Source organism: Agelaius tricolor, unplaced genomic scaffold (genome assembly GCF_023055355.1).
Source record: "Agelaius tricolor isolate 1412-34295 unplaced genomic scaffold, bAgeTri1.0.p SCAF_1, whole genome shotgun sequence".
NCBI classification, from domain to species: Eukaryota; Metazoa; Chordata; class Aves; order Passeriformes; family Icteridae; genus Agelaius; species Agelaius tricolor.
In genome coordinates this window covers 112,977,653-113,003,199 of record NW_027269261.1, presented here as the reverse complement: position 1 = coordinate 113,003,199, position 25,547 = coordinate 112,977,653, and the positions used below count along the sequence as shown (strand labels likewise).

Genomic DNA, 25,547 nt, shown 5'->3' with positions numbered 1-25,547 from the left:
AGTCCTTTCTTTAGAAAAAAAGTATCCTGCATAGCATAGTTTCAACATTTTGTTATAACCTAAAACTATATTTAACACAGTACTTAAGATAATTATTACAGCATTACTTTCTAACACAACACATATAATATTCATTTGAATATTTGCGAAAAGCCAATAATAAAATACGCATTTTTCACACCAGGAAAGCGGCCCAGCGGACAGAGCCCATGGAAAGGGACATTTCGGGTTAAAGAGTCACTGAGGGCACCTGAGGCGCTCCCCTGAGGGCGGCGAGGTGAACTGAATTTCCTTGCCGTGCCGCTCGGTAGGGGGCGCACTCCCCGCCCCTCCCTCCCCGGGGCTCCCTCAGCCCCGCAGCGGGCGATGTTGCCGCGCCACCGCCTCCACCTCCTGCTCTTCCTCCGCACCCTGCACGGCTCTGCCTTCGGCATGGGCGACTGGGCCTCCCGCCTGCCGCAGGCGAGCGAAGCGCTGCCCGGCAGGACCCAGCGCATGGCGGTGCCAGGTAAGTGCGAACTGCGTTTCCCTTCCTCTCCTTCCCCGTCCCCCGCCGCCGCCTCAGCCGCGCGCCCCTTCCCCGCTCTCCCCGTGCGCATGCGCGGTGCCCCGGCGGCGGGGCGGGGCCGACGCGGCGCGTGCGCGCTGAGGGGCGGGATGGGGGCGTGGGGAAGAACATGGCGGCGGCGGCAGGGGGCGCGTCCCGTGAGGGGGGACGGGGACAGGGGGGTAAATGTGCCTTGGGAAGGGGTTCGTGTCGAGGTTTGCTCTCGCAGTGACGTTTCTTGTGTGCCGTAAGAATAGGGATGGACGGGTTGTTGGAGCAGCCAGCGAGCGCGGCTCTTGTTGGCCCAGAGAAGCTGTGGCTGCCCGGTCACTGGAAGTGTTCAAGGCCAGGCTGGACGGGGCTTGAAGCAGCCTGGGATACTGGAAGGTGTCCTTGCCCATGGCAGGGGGATGGAACTGGATGAGGTTTAAGATTCCTTTCCAGCCAAACCATCCTGTGATTATTTTCCATAATTTCTCTTGGCTATATATGAATTTTCTCTTTTATTTTTTACTAAAGCCAGCAACAGGGTTTTAAGCAGATTTCCTTAGCTCTTACTGTTTTTGTTAAATAATAATACTTAAAAATAAAACCATGACATGCTGTGTATCTTCTGTGGGTGTTTTAGGAAGAAATCTTTCCCTGAGAGGGTGGTGGGGCCCTGGCACAGGTATTCCCAGAGAAGCTGTGGCTGCCTCAGGATCCCTGAAAGTATCCAAGGCCAGGCTGGACAGGGCTTGGAGCAACCTGGGATAGTGCAAAGTGTCCCTGGTCATAGCAGGGGATGAAATGAGATGAGCTTTAATGTCTCTTCCAACCCAAATAAATTTGTGATTCTGTTTACAAAGTGCTTTTAAGTTCCTAATAATTCTTCCTATTCTTTTTCTCCTTTGAGTGGATGTGTGCTGTCAGGTAAGCAAACTAGAATTAATGAATTTACTTTCTGACAGTCCTAGGAACTGAAGGTGTTCCAAGAGGACAGTCAGCGCTGTTCAGGAGGAGTTTTAGTGGCGCTGAGGTGCTCTAACACATGTATTGGATAGTTGACATATGAGCTATTTATTGAACAAGGTGTTATTTATATGTATCTTTTTTGCAGGGTCCTATGGGCCCCAACAAAGTATGAGAACTTAGGGCTTAAATAATGCTTAAACACCTTAAATGCATAAGTGCTGGTGGAAGAATTATAAATGGATGATGGCATAGGCCCAGTGGTCAAGAGGATAATAAAATCTTGCATGTTACAGATACTTAGTAAAAAGCTGAGGGTGGTGGTGGAATGAAAGGTAGCAGGAAGAATGCTATTTCTGCTGTAGAGAAAGCAGACTCAAAGGAGGGGTGCAGAGGTGCAAATACAGCAGTGAACTCCAGAGATGATACCAGGAGTGCCAGAATTGGCACCAACAGTAGCACATTGCCTGGACTGAAGTGGCAGCTTCAGGTTGTTTGTTGAGAAAACAGAAGACACACCAAGCTCATTGTATGCTGAGTAACTGCACAGGTAGAACAAATTTGGGCTGCTGTAGAAAAAGCATCCTGATAAGAGGAAGTTCAATTTTTTAAAATGTTTTTCTGTGGCTGAATGTGGTATTATGTATTTAACAGCAGCATGGGCCTCCAGAGGACTGTCAGTGTTAAGATGTAAATTGCTCAGAAAAGAATAGCAATTAAAATTTAGGCTGATGATCAACTCAAGGCTGATTGACCTTGCAGACCCTTGCCATGTTAATAATGTTGTTTGTGAGTCAGGAACCAGAACTGGACCTGGTATTCCAGGTGAATTCTCACCAGCACAGCACAGAAGAGAGGGATTTTTCTTTTCTCTGCTGTCCAGAGTCACAGTTTGCTTTCTCTGTGAAAATGTGCACCGTGAGCACATTTAACCTGGCATCCAGCAGAACCACAGCTCCTTCCCAGCAGCTCTGAGATCATCCTGCTCTTGCTGTTGACCTCCCTGAGGTTTCTGTTGGTTCAGACCTGGAGTTGTTCCAGATCTCCTCTGCTGTTTGCTGTGTCTGCTCTGGCTGTGTGTTTAACGCTGCCCTCAGATCTGCTGAGCGTTGTTTCCTGTCACATCACTCACTTTGCTGTTTCAGCTATCCAATGATTCTGGCCCCACATCAGCCCCTGGGGTCACCTGCTGCCCACCAGACATGCAGGTATTGATCCCTGCCTTTGGAGCCTGCTGCTCCTGCCCATTTTTGACATGCAGGCTGTTCCTCCAGCCAGGACTTTGTCAGCTTCCACAGCAAATGCTGGGAGAGAGGGTGTCAGAACCCTGCTGAAGTCAACATGTGCTACAGCCACTGCTCTGCAGAGCCATCATTTCAGCCTGAAAGGGCAGCTCAGCTGGACAAGCATGATTTGGCTTTGGTAAATATTGGTTATTCCTGATTACTTTCTTGTTCCATGATTGGAAATAGGGAAGGGGGCATTCTCCATGGCATCTCCTGGGACTGAGCTGAAGCTGAGCATCCTATACCCCCTCAGTTCTGTTTTTCCCTTTCTTAAAAGCAGTTGTTACTGTAGCTGAGTTCTCATCATCAGAGATCCCCAGTCTCTGTGGTTTTTCATTATTTCTGATCCTTCTGATTTTTCATTATTTCTGATGGCCTCACCAGCAAACTTGGCCTCCCAGCTCTGGGAAAACTCCATAGGGCTCCTTGGATTTAAACACATTTAGCTTCTTTAAGTAACCACAACCCATTTTTCCTCTCATTGTTTGGTGCTTTTCTTTCTGATTGTACCAGCCTGGAGAGGTTTTGGAGCAGTTGTTGTTTCTTGTGCAAATGAGGTTTTGAGTACTTCAGTCTTTTCTGTACACACTTCCAGGCTGTCTCCCGGATGCATCAATGCACCTTGATTCTTTCTGAGCTTCCTTTTACTCCGGTAATTTTTGCGAATTCATTTCTTGTTGCCATTTGTGTCCCCAGCTAGGCTGAACTCCAGCTTTGGCCTCGCTGATTTTGTGTCTAAATGCTGAGGTGGTGCTTTTCTTTGCCTCCTTTGTTATTTGTTTTTGGTCTCTGTATTTTAATCCATTAAGCAGCTCTGTGTTTCTGATGAAGTTCCTACTTTTTCCACATGATGTTTTGTTTCTTAACTCTCTTAGAAGGTTTTTTTTTCCAAATTCAGACCACCTTGAAGAGTCTTTTTCTCCCACTGGCAGCCTCCCAGGGGCTTCTACCTCTCAGGGGCTGCAGCTCCAATCTCTGCTCTCTGTGACCAAGGCCCAGGGAACAGCTGGGGTTGTGTCAGGTTTAGGTTGGATATCAGGGAAAGGTTCTTCCCCCAGAGGATGTCAGGCACTGGAACAGCTCCCCAGGGAATTGTGACGTTCCAAAGGCTGTCAGAGCTCCAGGACCACTTGGACAATGCGCTCAGGATTGTTGGTGTGTCCTGAGCAGGGTCAGGAGTTGGACTCAGTGATCCTTTCCAGCTCAGGAGATTCTGTTATTCTGTGATAATTCCCTATATAAGCCAGAGTTCTGCAAGTAGAAAATGCTAACTCTGTGTCCCTTTCCAGCCTTCCTTTGGATCCCCATCTCCACTGTCTTCTGGCTACATACAAGACTGTTTCCCTCTGGAGCCCTGTGCTCCAAGGAGTTGTGTTTCAGAAGAGTGCAGCTCCTTTCTGTGCTAGGAAGGATTATTCCTACATCCTGCATAACCTGTTCTGATCCCTGCTCCAGCTGTGTGTGCTGTGCCAGTCTCTGATTCTTGTCACATCAGAGGTCTGTGACCACACCTGGACATCCAGGTGAGCCAAGCTCTGCTTTAGGGTGCAGACACTTGAGGGAAAAGTTCTTCCAGAGCTTTCTGGACCTGCAGTGTCCATCCTCTTCACCTTCAGTGGTGCTAGCAGCTTTTACTTTCCTAGGTGAAGAGCTGCAGAACATTCACTCCTTGTGTCTTGGAGATCCCATTGATTCCCTGCTCCTCGTCCTGATGGGATAAAACATCCTTGGAGCTCGTCTTTGTGCTGCAGCAGCTCCATCTGCCACAGCAAAGCTCCCAAAAGTGCTGCTGCCACTGCTGAGATCCCTGTGGAGGAGCACCAGGCTCTTCCCAGAGCTCATCTGGAGGGAGGTTGAAGTTCCAGAGGTGTTAGTGCACACTGAGGATCCCAGAAAATCATGCAGTTAGACCTGGATAAACTGCTCTGAAGGAGTAGCTGAAAGGAGTAGAGACATTAGGAAACATCACTTACTTTTTTTGTAAGCAAGTTGAGTTTATCAGGTCTTGTAAAAATTTCATAATCTGGGAATTAAAGTTTGTTGTGCAGTTTTCTTTCCTTGCAATAGAGCATCTGCTTTCATTTCTTTAAATTACTTCTTTCATATCCTTGTATAATGGTGCAATAAGATGTTGTGCTTTATAGTAAAAACACAGATTATTTATTGCTCCTACCTTTCCAGTATAACTCTACTTTTCAGAGTTGATTTTAGTTTGATTGCTGCTGAAACATGTCTGTGTTTTCTGAGTATGTGAGGATTTATTGCTTACACTATTTAATGAACTGTTTTATTTTATGACAGTGGTAGGAGCAGTAGTCAAGGAGCCTATGAATGTAGACATTGAGTAATATATATATATACACACACACATGCATATATGCATATAGAGGGTTTTTTTCTGCTAAATATCCTGAGGTAGCAATGTTTAATAAATTAAAAGAATTTTTTTCCAATGACCAGTGTCAGAGAATATCTTACACATCTGTAGTGATTTGACTTTTTTGAGGCAGAGAAAGTCCAGCTCATGGGTAGAGAGCCTTAGGATTGTCTAAACCCATTAGGCTTCTTAGCTTTATAGCTAAAGATTAATAGAGCAGTAATTACAAATGTGAAGGAGGTCATGGTGAATTTTAGTCTGACCTTCTGTGTAAAAAAAAAGCACAGCATTGCCATGAATTAATTCTTGCTTGAATCAGGTCACGCTCTTTAAAGAAAACATTGATTAAAAATGTCATTTGACAGAGGATCCACATGCTCTCCCTGTTAGTCTTTTTTTACCATTCTTAAGACACTGAACAGAAATTGTTGTGATCAAACCAGTGGTCTGTGGTTTGGTTGGTACTTCTGTGGTCTGGTACTTCCACTCACTATTAAACTATGTCCTCAAAATAAGGAATAAAATGAAAAATATCCATGTTCATTTCCTTTACTGATTAAAAGAATTTGTAATAATGAGCAAATACAAAATTTTTTCAGACATTAAATCAGTATCACTGTATTTTAGGTCTAAAATAAAGATTCCTGAGATCATACCTCAGGACAAAACCTCAAAATAAAATTCATCTTAAGGTTTAGGAGGATTTGTTTCTTCAAAATTCCCACCACTTTATTTATGTGGTACAATTCTACATAATGAATTAATTAGTTGTCAATTTTTATTGAGATTCTATGAAATATGGGCCAAAAAATGTGAGATTTGACTTCCATTGCAGTTCAGCGGAGTGTGTTGAGTAACAATGTCATATGTGGTTTAGCACTTTGCAAATTGCAATTTACCTTTCTAACTCAGAAGACTTAATTACTTATTTCTTCATTCTAGGAGGCAGTTTTTGCCTCAAACACACTCAAGCCATCAATTTCCATAAATTATTAAATTTCATTACAATTCTGTTATTGAAAGCAGAATGCACAGCAGAGAAAACACCTCACCCCAGTGATTGTTTATTATCTGAAAAGACTTCTCAAATTTGTGGTTGCAACTCCTTTACAGGTACATGCAGGATGAATTTCCTTGGAAATCCTGCCTATCATGGCTTTTTTCAGTTCTCTTAATTTTTTTTTGTGCGCTTTGTCAGGTAATTATATTCACACACTAAACACCTAATTTTCAAGCCAACTGTACAGCTGTAAATATTGTGCTCTTGTTGGAAAAACAGGAATTGCTTTTAAGCCCCCCGTTGCATTCTACATTTTGGAAGGTGCTGCAAGGAGAAGCAAAGATTTACGTCAATATAAAGAGATTTTTTTTTTTTTGCTGTTGTTTGCACGTGCTTTTTTGCTCTTGGCAGCTGGAAAAAAACAACCCAGAGGAAGTTAACAGGCACAGAGGATGCTGGAGAGATGGAAAGCATACAGGAAATATATTTACAGAGCTGCACATCCAGCTGCCAAATGCTGCTTTTGAGGTGGAATAACCTTGACGGAATCACCCTGTGCTTACTTATCACCTCTCACTACATCCCAAGAGAAAGGCTGACATCATTCATCACTAAACCCCTCAAAAATACAACAAAAAAAGTGGAGAAAAAAAAATTTGTTGTTTGAGGCCTTGGAGTTCCTGGAGCTCTGCTTAGCATGCGGCTCACAGCCGGAGGGGTGCGGAGGAAGCGCTCCCGGGGCTTCTCCTGGCAACAGCCCGGGTTGCTGGGAGACAGCAGCGCCTAAATGGGGAGAAACTTCACCCAACTGGCAGCCTCGTGCATCCAAATGAGCCTTGCTGGAGGCTTCTCGTGCTCATGTTGTAATTTCCCTCTCCGAAATGAAAAGGGAATGCAGAGGATCTTTACCTAGAGGGTTGTGTGTGGATGCTGCTCTGAGGGGATCAGAGCTGGGTAATAAAAGGGGATAATTATTCCTGGGTGAAGGTGGTTGTGGTAAGCAGGGTTCAGGAGCTTCTCAGTGCTGCTGTTTTGAAAAGGGATGTAAATGTCTGAATTTGCCAGATTTGGGGTGTTAAACCTATCAGTTATGAGAGTTAAACACAAGGTTATATTTACTCAGGTTATTTTTCCTGACTAGAGAATATTGTATCTGATTTTGTTTGAGTCCTAGTGTAAGAGCTGAAATGAGGGATGTGGGACTCCAGGCGGCTCTCCAAAATGCAGTTTATTCTAAGAGGCTACAGCAGTCCAGGGTGGTGGGCAACAGAGCCTACACCTACAGCTGTCAGCTCCAGCTGCAGGAGACCCTTTGGTTTTGGTTACATTGCATTATATACTTTTCTTTGCTTAGCATCTTAATACAGTAGAGCCAATCTATACCTTAACTATTATCTATAGCCTATCATAACTACTATAATTCACGTTACTATTCTCCAATCACTAAAAGTTAGTATATTACAGTTTAAGCTAGAAGTTGTTACTCAGTTTCCTTGCAGTGGAAAATTCTGAGACCTTTTTTCTACTTGCAACATTAGCTGACTTGTTTGCCTGTGCTATCTTTCTGCTTGGTACACAAAAACATCTTGTTTGAGGTGGGTTTATGTTTTGCTCTAAGTCATAAAAACCCCTTCTAACTAACATAACTTTTGCCTTCTTGGTTATCCAGTAAGACTCAGCAATTCTTTTCTTCTGTATCAAAACTTGCTTCCATCTCTATTCCTTCGTCAGACTCTACATTTTAAAATCTTTCTGCTAAAGATACATATCTGTGAGACTTTCCTGTCAAACTTTCATCCTTCCCAACACCCTAGGATACATTTGGCTGCTTTGGCTGATTGTGTCCATTTATCTTTAGTGCAGGAATGACCCTGCACTACACATTTAGGTCATGTTGTGCCCTGGATGCCACATGTTCCTCCATAATTAAGTGAATGAATATCCCAGGTACAAACATGGAATTAGGTTTCCCACTGCTTCTCTTTCTACAGCAGGTAGGAGAGCGTGGGGCAAACTTTCCATTGCAGTGGGAACAGGGTGGGACAGAGCACTGGAAGGGGCTGGGTGGTGCTGCAGGAATACCCAGAGTTTGGCTGTCACAGGTAGAACAGGCACTGGTGTGTTTGGTTCATCAAAAGACATTTAAATCAGGGAAATGGTGCCCAAAAATGCTGTTTTATTCCACTGGCTGCAGGAGGGTCCAGTGACCAGCTCTCATGGAGGTGTCTGTGTGATAACCAGCCACATACAGAGCCCTGGCTTTGCTGTATTAATGACCTGCCCATGTAGATGATAGTCAGTATAAAGCCTTTAATTTTTTTAAAATTTATTTATTACCCAGAGTCAAAAGCTATATTTTTATTTAACTCTCTACATCAAATACCAGTTCACAGAATCAAAGTTTTTTCCTTTACTTTCTTTAATTTTCCTGGTTCATGCTTGTATACAGTATTGCTAATAATGAAGGAATTTCCAAAGTCAGGTTATCCAAATGAGAGTGAAGTTGTTTACACATGGAGCTGCAAAGGTGCAGCATCTTTAGTTCCTTCAGAAGACGCAAGGAGTAAATAATAAAAATCCTCACTTTAACTGATTTGAGAGAAGATAAGTGCAGAATAGCCCTTAAGGCAGATTTAAGGTAGCTTGAATATTTCAGGTACTAATTCCTGTGTCTTAGTCCTTCTCTGTTTCTTTGATGTACAATACTTCCTTTTGAATTTTTTCAGCTTTAAAAGCTTCTCTGGTTTAATTAATGTCTTCCTGTCAAATTTATACCTTCAAATTACAGTGGTGTACATTGCCTTAACTTCAGGTTTATGTACTTTTTATTTAATTTATTTTTACTTTGCAATCACTGAATTATTTGGCTTATAATTTATTGTGTGATAGGCATTGCTTTATCCTTCCATGCTTATCTTTTAATTATTATGTATGGAATTTCTGTGATATGGATACATTTGATTATTGCACTTACTTTGTTGCAAATTTTTATGATACGTATGAAACTTGCATTTAAATTTCCAGTACAATTAAATAATGCACATAAATAAGCCCTTAGTACAAATCAGATAAATAAAACCCATCACAATCCAGGGTTGGTTATTGCAGGTTCTTATGTATTGCTTGTAGTTAATTCCTGTTGCATATAAGGCAAAATTGGAATAAGTGGATATTGTATGGGTCTTTATTTTGAAGATAAGATGTTATTTTCTGTTGAGAAATGTGGCCAGGTAGATGATACCTGTATTTTTACTGTAGTTTGGGCTTGATTGCTCAGGAATTTGACTTTCTAGGAGCCTCCAGAGATGCTTTAAGGAATGCCCACATTTTAGGAATGGCTGAGAAGCAGAACTCCAGTGGCAATGAATTTTTTTAGTGTCCTCAATATGAGACAGAAATCCCTCCTCTTGAGAAAGTTTGTTTAGGCTTGAGGACTCTGGCGGTAGAGATTTGTTGCCTGAGCCTCTGGCTCAAAACTTTTAGGAGCCCAGTGAGGAATGACAAGTGTTGTGCAAGGGACAGACAGTGGAAGTGTCTTCGTGTTTCTGACATTGCCCATCACCGTTTACAGGCTTGGAAATACACTTTTTGGTTCATCAAACATTCAAGTCCTCAAAATTTCATCCCAGAACTCCTAAAATGGGAGCAGGAATTGAGAGAGTCTGGCATTGATGACTTAACAGGCTGAGGGAGGAGAGGGATGACTCCAGACAGCTCCTGGTGGGACTGGCACGGACTGGTACCTGTGTATGGCAGAATGGGATCACAGGATGATCCAGGCTGGAAGGGACTTCAGGAGATCATTGAGATTGGGAGCAGTAGATTGGCAGCTGATCTGCTTCTCTTGGAGAAAAAATGTTTGCTGTCATCTGCTCCTCCTAAATGCTGAGTTTACATTTTAAAAAATGGCAAAATTCCAAGTCAGGCAATCAGTGGCTGATTTAGCAAACTGCAATAAGATTTCATCTAAGATCATCAGATCAAAATAAATGCACCAGAGATAACATGACAATATATAGGGTCTATGTGGACTATTTATATTTCTTCTTTTTTTTATGTTCTTCCTTAAGGATTCTCCTTCTTACCTAAACAGGGATATGTAAACCTCCTTCTGCACTTACTGAGCTTGTCCTGGGGAGCAGCAGAGATAAAATCTCATGCTGAAGAGGTTGCACTCAGACAACTTCTAATAAAATAGGCTTCTCACAGAATAGTCATGCTTCATTTCAGTAGGACCTTGAGTGACAATTTTCTGAGTTACCATCCAGAAAGGGAACAGGAAAGGGAACAAATGAGCAGGCAAACCAAATGTAGAGGGCGGATTCTTAAGCAGAATGTCCTAATATGTTCTAATACGTCTTTATGTGAAGAAGAAAAATACTCATAAGATGATCTAGAGATAACTTTACAGTTGGTCCATAAGATATTAATTTCAGAAAGTCAAAACTTAGAGAAAAGCCATTTTTGAAAACAATTTTAGGATGTTCTAACCCTCCACTTTGTTAGCATTTCTCATAAATCCAGTCATAAATGGATATAACTGCTCTGGAGTCCAGCTGCATCCTCTGGAATGAGCAGCAGGCCCAACAGCCCATCTGTTTGCCACATTCAGTTCTGAAGTTCTGCTTCTGAAAGGTCATCTCATGTTGTTGGCAGCTGAACACAATTCCTGTTTAAAACCCGAGTTTTGAGCACTGAAAGGATTTGGGGTAGCAGCTGCATCCTCTGGAATGAAGGAGCCTGACCAATGGCCCATCTTTTTGCCACACTCAGTTCTGAAGTTCTGCTTCTGAAAGGTCATCTCATGTTGTTGGCAGCTGAACACAATTCCTGTTTAAAACCCGAGTTTTGAGCACTGAAGGGATTTGGGGTAGGACCTCACACCTCATATCTTCCTGTCGAGTAGTTTTAATGAATTTGGTTTTTTACCAGTTGTCTACACTTCTTGCTGTTTGATGTAACCTGGTCCCTTGTGCCATTCTTAGCCATCAAATTGCTTTTCAAATGGCCTGAAAGACGCTGTCTTTTACTGGAGGAGGATCCCATCCCACTCAGGAAAAGCTAGGTGCAGCCTAAGGCTGCATTCCAGGGTGGGAATGGCAGATTGTTTCTGTGACTGTGAATGTGCCCCTGGCTGGGGACATGGAGATGATTCAGATCATCCTTAAATCCTTGGAGAGATCCTGGGTATGTCCTTTCCTTGGTTAACCAGTACATTCCTCTGAAATTCCTGGATTTGGAAGCGTTCCCAGTTGGCAGTTGGGCACAACATCATATTTTGGATGTTGCTGGCTGTGCCTGGGCTGGTGACACAAGTCCAGAGGATGGGATATGGAGGAGCCATCAGCAGGATTTGAGTGTCCCTCCATCCAGTCCTTGGTGCTGTGGAATTGCACACTCCCACACTCGCCCTTTTGCATTAACTCATTTCTCCTCCAGTCCTTGTTTAAGGAGTCATCTTTGTGTTAAACATTCACACACCAATTAAAACCTACTCTGTGTTTGATTTAGTTTACAATAAGTAAAAGCAAACTTTTTGAGTGAGAGGCAAAAAAAAATCACCAAATGTGTATTTTATCCTTTTGGATACCTGTGCACAGATGTTCCCAGGTACTCCTATTGTGAAAGTATAAAGTATAATGGAAGTGGAAAATGAGGAAAACCCAGAACCCTCTGTGCTGATGGCTGGATGAATATGAGGAATTCTGAGATACTGATCTCTGTAGAACCATTTAAAATATTTAATTAGTGAAAATTCAGTTATTGAACACAATGCACTTTGTACCTGAATTTTACAATAAATTCCTTTATTATTGCAAAACAAAGAATATGTTCTTATTCCTCATACCTGGAATTATGAGAGCCTAACTGGACCAAATTTTGGATGAATTCTCTTAGTTATTTGATTTTTTTAGAGCTTCTGTTTTCATAATAATTGAAGATATTTGAGAATTTCTAGCCACAAGTCTATTTTCACTCCACCCAAGTTGACTGTAAGTGGATTTTATTAAGAATAACTATTTCTACCTCAAGTTCTGTGCATTTATTTTTCATGTTGCACACTGCAATCACTTTTTAAATGCCACTCATCCCTGCCTGTAACTGTTTTTCTCCTGAGAACTAAAAGGAGATAATAAACAATGATACCAACGATATTTAAAAATCCATGTTACATTTTATATTGGAAGTGTTCTGGGTGATACTGGATGGAGAGAATGGGAAAATATTTTAACCTAGGAATGCAAATTGAGTTTGCTGTACTCTGGAAACCATCTGGTTTTAAAGGAACTGAAGAAGAGCACGTTTAGTGGAGATTGACCCATGGATTTGGAATTTCAAACTGGGGCAGAATGCCAGCACATGATGAGCAGTTGAAGGATAATCCCACAGTGATTTTAGGAAGTTGTTGACAGCTTCCCATAGAGTTTGATCTTGTCATTTATTTGCCTTGCAAAGCTGGAAGACTCCACCCCACAGTGGGACAGTGCCAGCCCTAAACCCACCGGGGCTTGCGGATCCGCTGCTTTGATTTTCACCTGGATTCAGCTGGAACTCTCCATTCCTGGGGCTAATGTTTTCCATGGCATGGGAAGGACCACAGTCAGGCATAAATAATGTTGTCAAAATGATAAATGGTAAGTGCAGCTAGTAGGGGGGCAGCTGCCAGGAGGACACAGCCCACCCTGGACCAGAATTAATTTGGGATGTGCAAAACTGTGCAAAAGAAGTTGCCAAAGGTGGTCACTATATCGACTGACCTTGGGAATCTGCAGGACCCGAGGCCCTTGCAGGTCTAGTCTTTCATGGTCCATTTTTTCATGAATTTATAGGACTTCATTCTTGTGTTCTTGTATTTTGTTTTTCATTCTATTTGGTTAATTCTGGATATGTTGACTTCAGCTCTCACTGTCTTCCCTTGCCTCTTCTGGGTGGCTGCAATATTCCTTCTTTTTTTCCTTCTCTCAGTGTTCCTTCTTGTTTTATTGGTTTCTATATAACAGCTACAGTCACTTTTATGTTCTTAGAGCTTCCCCAGTGTTTGCTGTTTAATAATAAAACCCAGAAAAATAGAGAGTCAATAGGAAATTCTTTGCCATCATCTCAGTATGAACAGCCCAGGTAAAAGGAGCCTTTTTCCTGTCACATGATGCACTTTCACCCTTCAATAATAAATCAGCAAAGCATCGGGCTCCGAAATTAGACTCCTAAAAAACCTCTGGCTTGTCCTCAGAGGCATTGGCTTCACTTGTCTCTAATGGAAATGCCCACAAATGATAACAGGAGTGTGGTAGCAGAAAGACTGATAAAGTTAGCCCTGATACACCAGATATTCCAATGTGTTTGTTTTTAAAATAAAATATTTTGGGGGCTGTCACAGCCAGACTGACTTCGTGTCAGGTGGTCAGGATGAAGCATTACACAGCTTTCATTGGTCCATGACACTGAGGTGTCCAGCAAGGAAAAGAAAAAGGGAAATAAAAAGCTATATCTGACATTTGAAAGTAACATTTTGGGCTTATATTCCGAATAGAACAGCTTAAATGAATGAGTTACTTCTTCTATTCTGAAGTTTTCCACTTGGGAGGAGGGAAATCATTCTCACTTCCCAGGTGCACAGGGACAGGTGTCCAGGTATACCCCACTGGGGAGACACAGAGGCATTTGAGAGAGATGGAAAAATACTTGGATAAAAGGGAATATGATGACATCAGGAGGCTTTCACTGGGAGAATTTTAAATGAACAAATTCCAGGGGCATGAAGGTAAAATGCATAAAAGATCGCAGAATCATTAAGGTTGGAAAAGAGCTCTAAGATCATCAAGTCCAAGATGGAAAAAAAAATTTGAAGTGAATGATGACCAAGGCACAAATCAATATTAATTTTTTTCCTAATTCTTCAAAGAAAGACCAGTGATAGCTAGGATACTGCAAAAAGACAAATTTGGGGATTTTTCTCTGAACATGGGGATATAGATGGTGTTGAAGGACAGAGCTTCATGTGGTTCTGTAATGGTAAACATCAAAGATGGTCAAATTTGAATTGGAGATGGATAGGAAAATACTTGGAATGATGAGGAATTTGACTCTTTCCATATTTTGTGCATTGGAAGAGAATAATATGAAAGAAACATCAGTTGGACAGCTGAAGAGGGGAGAAGGCTCAGGAGAAGCATGTGAGGGTAGAAAAGCATTTTATGGAGTCACTAATATAGAACCTAGTGTCAGGTCCAGTTATTTGGAAGCTGAGTGCTGGATTATTGCAGCCTTTCAAGGAAAAACCCATAGACTTTGTGCAGGAAGGAGAGGAAAGGGCTGACTTCAGGACTGTGGGAGACAACAAGAAGAAGAGCAAACTGGAGGAACTGAGGAGGGAACACAGTGAAAACCAGGCAGAAAATGTGAAAAAAGGGCCCAAAACAAGATGTGGAGAAAGTTTTATGTTTTCTTCCTGGTTGGAGGTTACTTGAATGCTCAATTAATTGGGCTGGAAACTTTTTTATGTGAAGGAGAAGAAGTGAAGGAGGAGAAATGAGTTCCACTGAGAGATATCAACACCTTGGGCTGGAGGATGCATCTTGGAATGTGTCACAGAGGGAGCTGGGAACAATTCCAGTGGAGTGGTGCAGTTGGAGTCCTTGAGAGAGAGAATTAGGAGAGCTGCAGTAAAATACACCTTGGACAAAAGGCTTTAAGGTAGGAAGAGTGGACTCCTGAGAGTTCCTGCACATGAAATCCACTTTTGTTGGGTCCACTGCCTTTGGACCAGTATTTTGAGGGATAAAATAAGGTTCTTCATCCTGTTAGCAAATTCTTTTCAGGAAAACATTTGGCTGCTGAGGAATATATTTGCTTTTACTGCCTTAACTTTCATTAAGAGTAAAGAAGGAATAGTTAAAATAATTCATCTCTCTTGGAATTTTATATATATTTTTAGTATTGCTGCAGTCCCCTGTTGTCAATACATACATTTTTTTGAAGGAAAACTAATTAAAAGCTGAGCATTTAATAGTGACTGCTGCAGTGGTGTAGCCTTTCAGAGTTAATTCCACTGTCAATAATTTCCATGAGATCTTTTTGTTCCCGTGTTGATGCCTGATGGTCTTTCAGTAAAGGCAAAGTGACATATTAGAGTTTGCTGTCAAGTGCACAAAGAAAAGGAATAGAAAGACTATACGTAGTTTTTTTTACCCAAGTTGGCCCTGTCGTGAGGATGCAAGGTGCAAATGGAAATGAGAGAGTGTGCAATATTTTGAGGCAAAAATGTGATTTTAAAGTTAATGATGTTTCTTCTGAAGTTGGGAGGCTACTGGGAGAAACATGGATGGGTCTGTTACAGTCACACAAGGGGAACCTTGTGTGGGTGTCTGAGGTCTGAAGGGTGGAGAATGAACCTGTTTTTTAAAAAAAAATCATTAGATAAGGTCACCCAATCTTTGTCAGAATGGAACCTTTAGAAACAGAGAGGGATTTCCTTGGATACTGGGGGAAGGAATTGTTGGCTGTGAGGGTGGTGAGGCCCTGGCACAGGGTGCCCAGAGAAGCTGTGGCTGCTCCTGGATCCCTGGAAGTGTCCAAGGCCAGGTTGGACAGGGCTTGGAGCTACCTGGGATAGTGGAAGGTGTCCCTGTCCATGGCAGGGGGTGGAACTGGATGGTCTTTAGTGTCCTACCCAAACCATTCTATGATCCTGTGAACTTCTGAGACTCTCTATTGGATAAACTTAGAAAACTAAACATTTCAGGAAGGTTTTTTCCCTCAGAATATTCTATTTAGCTCATTAATGTAATGCATGTATTTTAAAAAGTTGGCATTTTGCCTTGGCAAATAGCTTGAAGATAAAAGAAAGTTTATTCCTGTAATTTTCCTCACATGAATTCTTGTCATTTAGAATATCTTGAATGAAGTTCCAAATATAATTTTCTATCCTTTAAGTCTTGCAACGCATCAGAAAATTTCCCACCAGAGTTGACTGTTAATGCTGAGCCATTTCTGCTCTGAGTGCCACAAGAACTTGAGCTGTTGAATTAACAGATGACATCATTGGCTCTATGGATGTGGGGAGATTTTTTGTGTATGAGCTGGGATCCAATTTCTTATTAATTTTCAGCTGATTTTTAATAATGGTGGAACTGAGAAGACTGGTTCTTTTCAAGCTGGGGTTCAGATAAAGTTAAAACGTGTGTGACTTCTGAGTGTGATCTTAATTCAAATCTATACGTCTCCTGCTCCTGGCACCTTCCCATGATTCTGGGGAGGAGAGAATGAAAACACATTATTTTAAGGAGTATTTGGTGCTTATTAAAATTACACATAACGCCCGCCTTCCAAAGAGTCTTGATTTACTGCAGGTTGTTCATGTGTCGCATGCGGACATTTTTAGCGAGCAGATTTCTTATCCCTGCGAGAACAGGGAATGGCTTCCAGTGCTCCACGATCCGGGAGCACAAACGTTGCATCCATTGTAAAAGGTAGGCAACCATGAAATCTATAAAGCCGATTTGGCAGGAGAAGCTGCTGTTGGTGCCAAGATTTGGTTACTGACCCACAGTTTCCTGTTTGGAAATCTATTAATTGATTCGCAAAGAGCATCTTTTTGGAAAACAGGGATTCAGACAGGCTGGCACAGGCTGGAGCTCCGCCAAGACTGCTCGGGAAGGTTGCCATGCTGGGAGCGAGCGAGCGAGAGAGCGAGAGAGCGAGCGAGGCGAGGGAAGAAAAAAAGGCAAGACTTGGCACGGCTCAGTCAAATCAGCTTCTTTTGTCTGCTGTCTCGGCTTGAGCTTCGCGAAAGAAAACCGTCCTAGGGTACAGAAAAACTCACAACTTTTTTTTTTGGTTTTCAAACTTCCGTCGCTTTTTAAGTCTCTTGGGCTCTTGGGAAGTGGTGGTGACATTAAATGACGTCCAGTTAGCAGTGAGCAGAGAAATAAAAGCTTTTAATGAAGCCTCCACAATGTCAGTTTGTACATATGGGAAATACGATATTTGGTGATTTTTTTTTTTTTTTCCCCTATGTCTGATTAAACTGTAAGGGAGCCGAGTAACTTGGAAGATTACAGAGGGAATGTGTAAATAAAAGGGAGAATTTTAATTTTTTTGCAGCAAAACAAAAACTTTTCATCGACACAAACATGCTTTAAAACCGAACCTGACCTCCTTCGGAATACGTTCGGAACGGGAATTCCAGCGTTTCTCTCGACAGAAACGAACTTTTAATGGAACCTCCTTAAAGATTTCATCTGACCCAGCAGTGAAATAAGAGTAGAGAGAAAGTTGTGACTTCAATAGAAAAGTGAGTATGTTCTTAAAGCCACAACGTTTGTTTTTGCTGCTTGGTGCTGTCCTGGCTCCATGTCCCAGCCTTTAGGGACAAACCTGAAGACCCAGCAGGACACGCCGAAGACACCCAGGCTGTGCCTGAAGGGCAAAATCAGAGCATGGTTTTTCTGCTCCTGCTCTCAAACATTCCCTTCAGTGCATCTTCCTAGAGAGCCTCTGGAATCGCTGAAATTTTCTACTTTTAGAAGCAACAAGAGATGGAAAAATATCGGCTGCTGCCAAGTGAGGGATGTTTGAAGATGACACAGTTGATGGCACTGGATATGGAAACTTCAGCTTGTAGTTACAGGACCTGTTTGCTGCAAACAGTGAAAAAATCTGCTCTTTTCTCAGGAATTAAAAGAAAATGGACTAAGAAAATCAGTGACGGCTGAAGCGTGGACGCTTTACGATTTCCATAAAATGAAGGACCTAAAAGTCCATTGTTTTCTCCAAAGGTGCCTGGTTTTTCAGGGAGAGAGGTACCTGCCTTCTGATTTCCTGGGAGCAAATATGATCACACTGCCTATTAGGCCTGGATGTGCTGGGATTATCCTCCTGCTGCTGTGACAATCAGCATTATTATTTCAGGGAGTAACTGTAAACCGTAGATTTTTATGGATCGGCTTCGCTTGGAGTAAGTATTACCCTATCCTTAAAAACCGGATTGTTCAGCCTGAGATGTGCAATTCCTGGCATGCTGCACAAGTGCATTTCCCTCATTCTTCCCTGCTGAAGGGAAGAAACAACCTTAATGGAAAGGTTTTTAGTAGGAATGTGTTTGTGTTTTAACTGTGGCATTTGGATTATGAGACTGCTAAAATTAACTGCTCTTTTTGATGATGTCAAAAACTTGGGTTACTTAATATTACATTAAATTGGTTTCTTAGCATGATCTGTTTGATTTTTTACTACATCAGTGAGCCTTTTGAAAGATGCTGTAGTTAAATAGTGGGTAAGATGCTGTTGTGATTACTATTTGGTTCACTGAAACATTTTAATAAGGTTTCTTAGGGAGTTTTGAAGAAAAATTTCTATTATTCTGCCTTTCTAAATCCTTAAAAGATATCCTCAGCAGCTCAGTGTGGGAATAGGTGTGCCGTGGGGGATTTCAAATGGATCCTGGGTGGAAGGGGAGTGTTTGGAGGAGTTGAGTTCTGCTCTCTGTGTGGTTCTTGTCTGTTGTTCCTGCGCAGGCATTGCCATGGGATGTGCCTGGGGACACGGGGATGTGCTGGGCTGAGTTTGCATCACAACAGTGCCCTAAGTTTGTCTGTCTGTGGGGAATTCTGGAAGGAATTCCCATTATTTCTCAGAAATCCTGTGCAGTCTCAAAGCATTTGCTATTTTCTTTAATCGTGCCATTCCAAACCAAATCTTTACTGGGTGTCCCTATTAAAACTCAGAAAACAACAGAAAACATTTATGATGCTGCCTCTAAGGGAAATATTAAAATGACCATTACATTTCTAAGTGATACATTAAAATAACTACATTTTTCTCCCAAGTACCTACATAATTTCATAAATTCAGGTTTTAAACATGATCAACATGTGGGTGCTTGCAGTGCATTTATAAAGAGAGATATTTGTAAAAATGTTTCAACATCTGTGTTCACTGAAGTTATTTTGAAGCTGTTCCTACAATGCTGGAAGCACTGTTTATCTCTCAAATATCTCGTCAGTACATTTTGGGTTCCTAAATGAGATACACACCACTGCTCATTTCTTTTGGCCTACATAATAAAATATTTTTTGTTCCTGCTGAACTCTTTGATTTTGAAAGTTCATCTAAGTGCTAATTTTTTGGAAAATATCCCAACTTGGCAATTTAAAAAGGAAATTGGAATAGCAAGGTTTAAATGGTTGGAACCTGAACGTTGGTTGGATTGCATACAAATGGAATTTCTGGTGTAATTTGACATGGTTTATTGTATTTATGTATTTTCTTTATCAGCTGGACTTTTCTGGATACTTTAATCTGGTTATTCATTGCCACCATTCATCTATGATCCTTAATTATTGGATAGGTTTAATAACTTCATAAATTAACAATTTGTGTTTAATTCTTAATGAATCATTAATATCTATTTTAGATTGGATTGTACAGTTCCTTAATGTGGCATATTTCAGTGTGGAGGTGAGGGTTGGTGGTTGGGGTTTAACTTAATTTTTGTTATTAAACTACAGATAGTATTTCACATTAGAGCATCATGTTTGATACTGTGATGGGCCAATGTCTGATTTCACTTGTGGTGATTAATAGACATAAACCAAGGTTTACTCTGCTGTTTTAATTAGTGTCAAAGTAGTTTGAGATCAAAATGGGCCTGGAATGGGCTTAGTTTGTGCCTTTTATATTGACATATCAATACATTTTAAAAAATCAGCTCTTACTCTGAACCCTTGTGGTTATTGGACAAGGAAGAGATGAGCAGTTCTCAGTATGACTGTGGATTCTCCCTAAAAATGGTTGTAGGACAATAATACAAATGTTAAAATGCAGTTTATAGAGGTTTTGGGTGTTATTTTGCATTTCTGTAGCCATGGGAGGTTGTCTTGAGATTCTGCATATGGTAGAACTCCATGTGCTGAGGTGTCCTCAGCATCTGTAACAATATTTAAAAAAAAATTTAAAAAGTTATATTTGATGTATATATTTTAAGGCTCTTTCAATTTTCCATTTATTCTTTACCATTAATCCAGAATAATTGCTTATTTTGTAGTCCACCATTCCAAGGTGTTTTCTCTTGGCACAGTGGGATTGACTTGGGTGGAATTCCACTTCTTTATTCCATATAAGCCACAGTCTTTATCCATGCCACAAAAAATTTGAGCAAAGTCAATATTATTTCGTCCACTGTAACTCTTAAAATGTCATTTAAGTGAGTTGAGTTACTCTTGTAGTCATTGTGGAGGAATAAACACCTTTAGGAGGTGATTAGGGAAGTTGTCCCATCAGTCCTTTGAGCCACTCTCTTTATTGACCATAAATAATTGGGAAAAAGAAGAAAAAATGGTGAGAATATAAAAATACTAATTTGTAGTATTTTTAAGTTATATTGTCATATATTTGTAGATGAGGAATAGCTCACAGTTGTTTAGGATCTGTGAGCTGATTCTGATAATTTTCTTAATGAAATTGTTTTAGAAATAATAGAAGACTGTACTGTTAATAATTATGGACATCTGTGTTTTTCCTATTTTTCTCTATAAATAAGTTATGCCCAGTGTACATCTGTCCCTCTGAGTCACTAAAACAGTTTTTCCATATTTATTGGATGCTATGAAATTGAAAAAGTTTTTAGGGATAAATCATAGCTCATGCAAAAAAATCCCATTATTGTCTTTCCTTTACGTTTGTTTATCACCTATTTTTGCTAAGTTTGCCTGGATCAAGCAGAGTCTTGGTGTCATCTTTTCTCCTGTTTGCTGCTGACCTCTTCAGCCTGTGTCAAATTCTGGTTTATCTGAAGTCACAACCTCTGTACTATCAAATTTTGGGGTTTTATGACAGGAAATGCACAGTGTTTGCACCACTGTTTGCTCTGTGTGCTCTTATCTTGTTAATCAGCAGATTAATAGAAGAGAAATCCGGGAATTTCCAATCCTTGATCTTGAGCAGGGACACCTTCCACTATGCCAGGCTGCTCCAAGTCCCCTCCAGCCTGGCCTTGGACACTTCCAGGGATGGGACATCCAGCAGTTCCCTGGTCCATGACTGATGGTTCAGACGCTTTCAGATCCACAGTTTAGGAATTGATCAGATCCCAAGAAAAGTGTCTCACTCATACGGACGCAGCACTTCTACTGAATGCCAGAGGAAACTGGAATGGTTTGGTTGAGTTCAGTAAACTACAATGAAAAGCTCTTCCATATGAATTAAAATTAAAAGAATAAGAGAAGAAGCATGATAAAAACATTGGGTTTTTTTTTCTCTGCTAAATTTCATCAAAGTGGAAAATTTCTTTGACCATCTTCTTGGATTATGCATGTAAGAGTTTCTTTTTTTTTCCTGACACATAACAAGGGTCTAGTCCTCATTCTGCAAATGCAAACTTTGGATTTCAGCACCAAGAGGTTTCCATTGTATTGGTTTTTCCATGCGAAGCTTCGTCCCTTTTACACCTCAGCATAACACCAAGCTGGAGTGTAAGAGTAGATACAGAGCTTTGCTCCATGAAAGATTTCTGTGTGGTTTTGTTTTGGAAGCCCCACTGCTGTGTTTTTTCCGGTCCTACAGACAGGAATAGAAATAAAGTCTTTTCTTGTTCATCTAATGCACAGCAAGTAAAAACTAAGAACTCTACAGACAGTACAGCGTTAATCAAGATGATTAAAATTTTCATTTTCCACAGCTAATAAAAATTTTGGTAATAAAAATTCCATCCCAGATTAAAGCACCTGCAGAGGCTGTGGAGAGGACAGACTGCGAGAAAATGTGTAGGTTCAGGAGGAGCATACTCAGAAAATCTCAATCAAATCTCAATTTGTTTTGACCTGTTTTGGTAGAAATGGTTGAACTTGGTAGGTCGGGAAGTTTTGTACTGATTTTATCCACTGAGAAAATCTTCTCCAGGTCATTTGTAGCCTCCTCTTGTTTTTGGCAGTTTTCCCGTTTCTAACACCAGCCTGGTGTTTGCCCATGAGTTTCCATTATAATCTGTTACCAGCTGGAGAGAGTTTGTTGCTCTGTCCTTGGCTGTGAATCGTTTGTTCATTGCCCATTTTCTTCCTGAAAAAGAAAGGTGGGAAGGCAGGAAGGACTTCAAGGAAAAAGAGGATCTCTTCCTTAATTAGTTAAGGTTTATTGCTTTCATTGACATGATGGAATCCTTTGGGTTAAAAGGGACCTTAAACTCATCCAGTGTCACCCTTGCCATGGGCAGGGACACCTCCCACTATCCCAGGTTGCTCCAAGCCCTGTCCAACCTGGCCTTGGACACTTCCAGGGATCCAGGGGCAGCCACAGCTTCTCTGGGCAACCTGTGCCAGGGCCTCCCCACCCTCACAGGGAATAATTCCTTCCCTCTATTTAATCTAAATCCACCCTTTTTTGGTTTAAAGCCATTCCTCCTTGTCCTAATGGCTTTATTACCTACCTTTTATATGGCTTTTGTTTATATCTATGGCTTTATATTTATATTTTATAAGTCTTTCCATTAGTTGTTCACAGTTGTGATGCATTTCAGGGGCTTGAGACGTTCTGTTCTGCTGCCATTACACTTCTGGCTCTACTTTTCTGTTTTTGTGCACCCAGTGTAAAAACTTCATATAAATGAGTTTTTGTAATGTCTGCTGTATTTATTTTTTTTCAAGCTATGATTAAACTGGTAAACTCATAGTGTTGGTATAATTTTGCATTTAAGATACATTCTGCTGTTGCAATAAACCCTATTGTCCCAGCATAATGCTTTTCCTTTCATACGGATGCATGCTGTAGAACATAATTCTTTCTCTTTGGTAGAAATTCATCTGAAAAAGAACTGTTAAAAGCCAATATATTTGTAGTGAATGAAGCAGTTTTAGCAGAGAGAACAATGTGGCTCCTGCAACACTGTCTCACTGTGTCCTCTTGAAAATTGCTCTGGTGCAGGAGACTGTTGTGGCACTTATTTTTATAGTTGGGAAACATTATTCTTGTTATTTAATTCAGCTGCTGACATAATGAGTGCTCGGCTGTAATGAATATTTGATGTGTTTATGCTAATGTAAAGGCCCAACTATTGCCAGTTCTCTCCAACCTTTCTAACTTTTTAGACAACAATTTTAAGAGTGATGCACTTTGCCCAATGTGTCTTGATTAAAAGGGAGAATAATTTTATGGATGCTCAATTAACAACTTGTAAATTAATTTTCTTGTGGTCTTAGCTGTTACTCTGTGAGATTTTTAACTTGAAATGGTCTCTTCAGACTCTCATGAGAGAATTGGGGCAGGATCAGGATCTGCAGTGTAGATGTGTGGCACTCATTACTCCTGTTTTCCCTCAGAATCAGCAGCCAGAGCTGGGCACTTCTGGTCATTATCTAATTCCAAGCTATTGGAGCTGCAGGTGGAATAGTTCCTAGCAAAACTCAGAATCTTCTAAATCATTTTTTCCTAAATGCAGCATAAAAAGACACAGACATGTGTGAAAGGTTTGAGACAAGAGGACAAAGATGTTCCAGGGGCTGGAGCCCCTCTGCTCTGGAGCCAGGCTGGGAGAGCTGGGGGTGTTCACCTGGAGAAGAGAAGGATCCAGGGAGAGCTCAGAGCCCCTTCCAGGGCCTAAAGGGGCTCCAGGAGAGCTGGAGAGGGACTTGGTACAAGGCATGGAGGGAACAGGACACAGGGAATGGCTTCCCACTGCCAGAGGGCAGGGAAAGATGGGAATTTGGGAAGAAATTCCTGGCTGGGATGGTGGTGAGGCGCTGGAACAGGGTGCCTAGAGAAGCTGCCCTGGATCCCTGGAAGTGTCCAAGGCCACTTGGATGGATTTGGAGCAGCCTGGGATAATGGAAAGTGTCCCTGCTCATGGCAGGGGGTGGCACTTTCAGGTCTCTCCTGACCCAAACCATTCTAGGATATTTTCAAATCCTGCATCCACCTGTGCCAACCAACAGCATCTCTGGATTTTATGACCTTGTAGTGCCACAAAGTTCACAATGCTCTGATCACTCTTTGTGAACTTTTAGGATTTTTTCCTACTCTTTTATTTTTAAACAGGGAAGTGTTTTCTGTGCTCTGTTGTCCTTTTTTTACATGAAACTTGTGTGTCCCTTGCATGACAAATGTCCTCAGAATTGTCATTATCACAGACAATCTCAGTGCTCCTGACTGCAGACGCCCCCTTTGAGCTGTCTGTGAAATGTGGAGAGTTTTGCCTGTGGTATTTCCTCTCACCTGTTCCATCCTCTGGGATCAGGCACAATCCCACTGGCAGGAATTATGCCTGATATTACTGGAAAACATTCCTGACTGTGTCTCATTGTGAAAGGGCACAGCCCCGTGCCCTGGAGTGGCCAGGCTTGGATTTGCTTTGTGGCTTCCTTTGCAAGGAGCTCACTGAAACAAATCTTTTGGGTATTCAGCACCCAAAGGTAGTTTGAAAATGAAAAAAAAAATTAACATAATGAGATAGTGAGAAAAATGCAAAAAACGACAGAAGTAGGAGGAAGGAAACCAAGTAAAAAAAAAGGGGGGGATGAGAAAATGCTTTTAGGTGAAGTCTTGCCAAGAAGTGACTCCAGACAAGTTTTCATGGTTACTTTTCTTTTGCTATTAGGAACAGAAATCTGTTGGTTATGCAGAGTTCTTTTACTCTGCAGCATTGATTTTCCTTGCCCTCCATGCTTTGTAACAAATGATCAACCTCCTGTGCTGGCAGGGAGAGTTTTATCTTTATCCTGTGTTCCTGGGGTATGAGGGAACAGAGCCAATTAAATTAATTTAATTTTGGACAGCATATTAAGAGTCAGTAATCCTATTGTATTACAGCTGCATGTCAGTTAAAGCTATTTGCACCCTCTACTTGCTTGGAATTTTTTAGCATATTTGGATTTTTCATTATGTTCAAGATATTTTTCTTTTCCTTTGTTTTTGGGTCACTGCAATGTGCTTATATGCATCTTTAAAAATTATTCTTAGCTTACTGGCGTGTTTTAATAAACGTAATCTTTCATATAGAAGATTTTTTTTTAAAGATGAGAGGGGTGTGTATGCATCTATACAATATGTAAATGTATATGTATATATATGTGTGTGTGTGTGGTGAAAGACTTTTTGCTTATGTGCTTCTTTGAGGTAATCAAACCATTTACATTTTTGCATTATAATCAGGTATTGTAAAGTTTGTTTAAAGATTTTTTTTGTTTTTCTGATAAATTTTCCAAGTATTCTGATATTCAACTCAGTTTGTACACCTCCTTCAGTTTGAGTTTCTGAGTGACAGTTAGACCAAAAACTCTGTAATTATTTAGTAGCAAATAATTTCAATTTCATTTATAATAGTTAAAACTAAACCAAGGAAATGTGTAAAGTCCTTGTCTGCCCACCCTGTAGTGAAGCATTTCCTTAAAAGCCTGTGGT

General features: G+C 41.1%; 1 protein-coding gene across 2 annotated transcripts in view; it reads left to right on the top strand.

Annotated features, from left to right (window-relative positions):
* The first annotated feature begins 323 nt into the window (after positions 1-323).
* MSRA (methionine sulfoxide reductase A) overlaps positions 324-25,547 on the top strand; it is a 238,205-nt gene continuing 212,981 nt past the window's right edge. Inside the window, exon 1 of one of the 2 annotated variants that reach the window (XM_071447791.1) lies at positions 324-508. In XM_071447791.1, the coding sequence (XP_071303892.1) occupies positions 367-508 (142 nt within the window). In that variant the 5' untranslated portion in view covers positions 324-366. Of the gene's footprint in view, positions 509-16,576; positions 18,118-25,547 lie in introns of those variants that run through there. The other variant, XM_071447801.1, reaches the window with a different exon arrangement.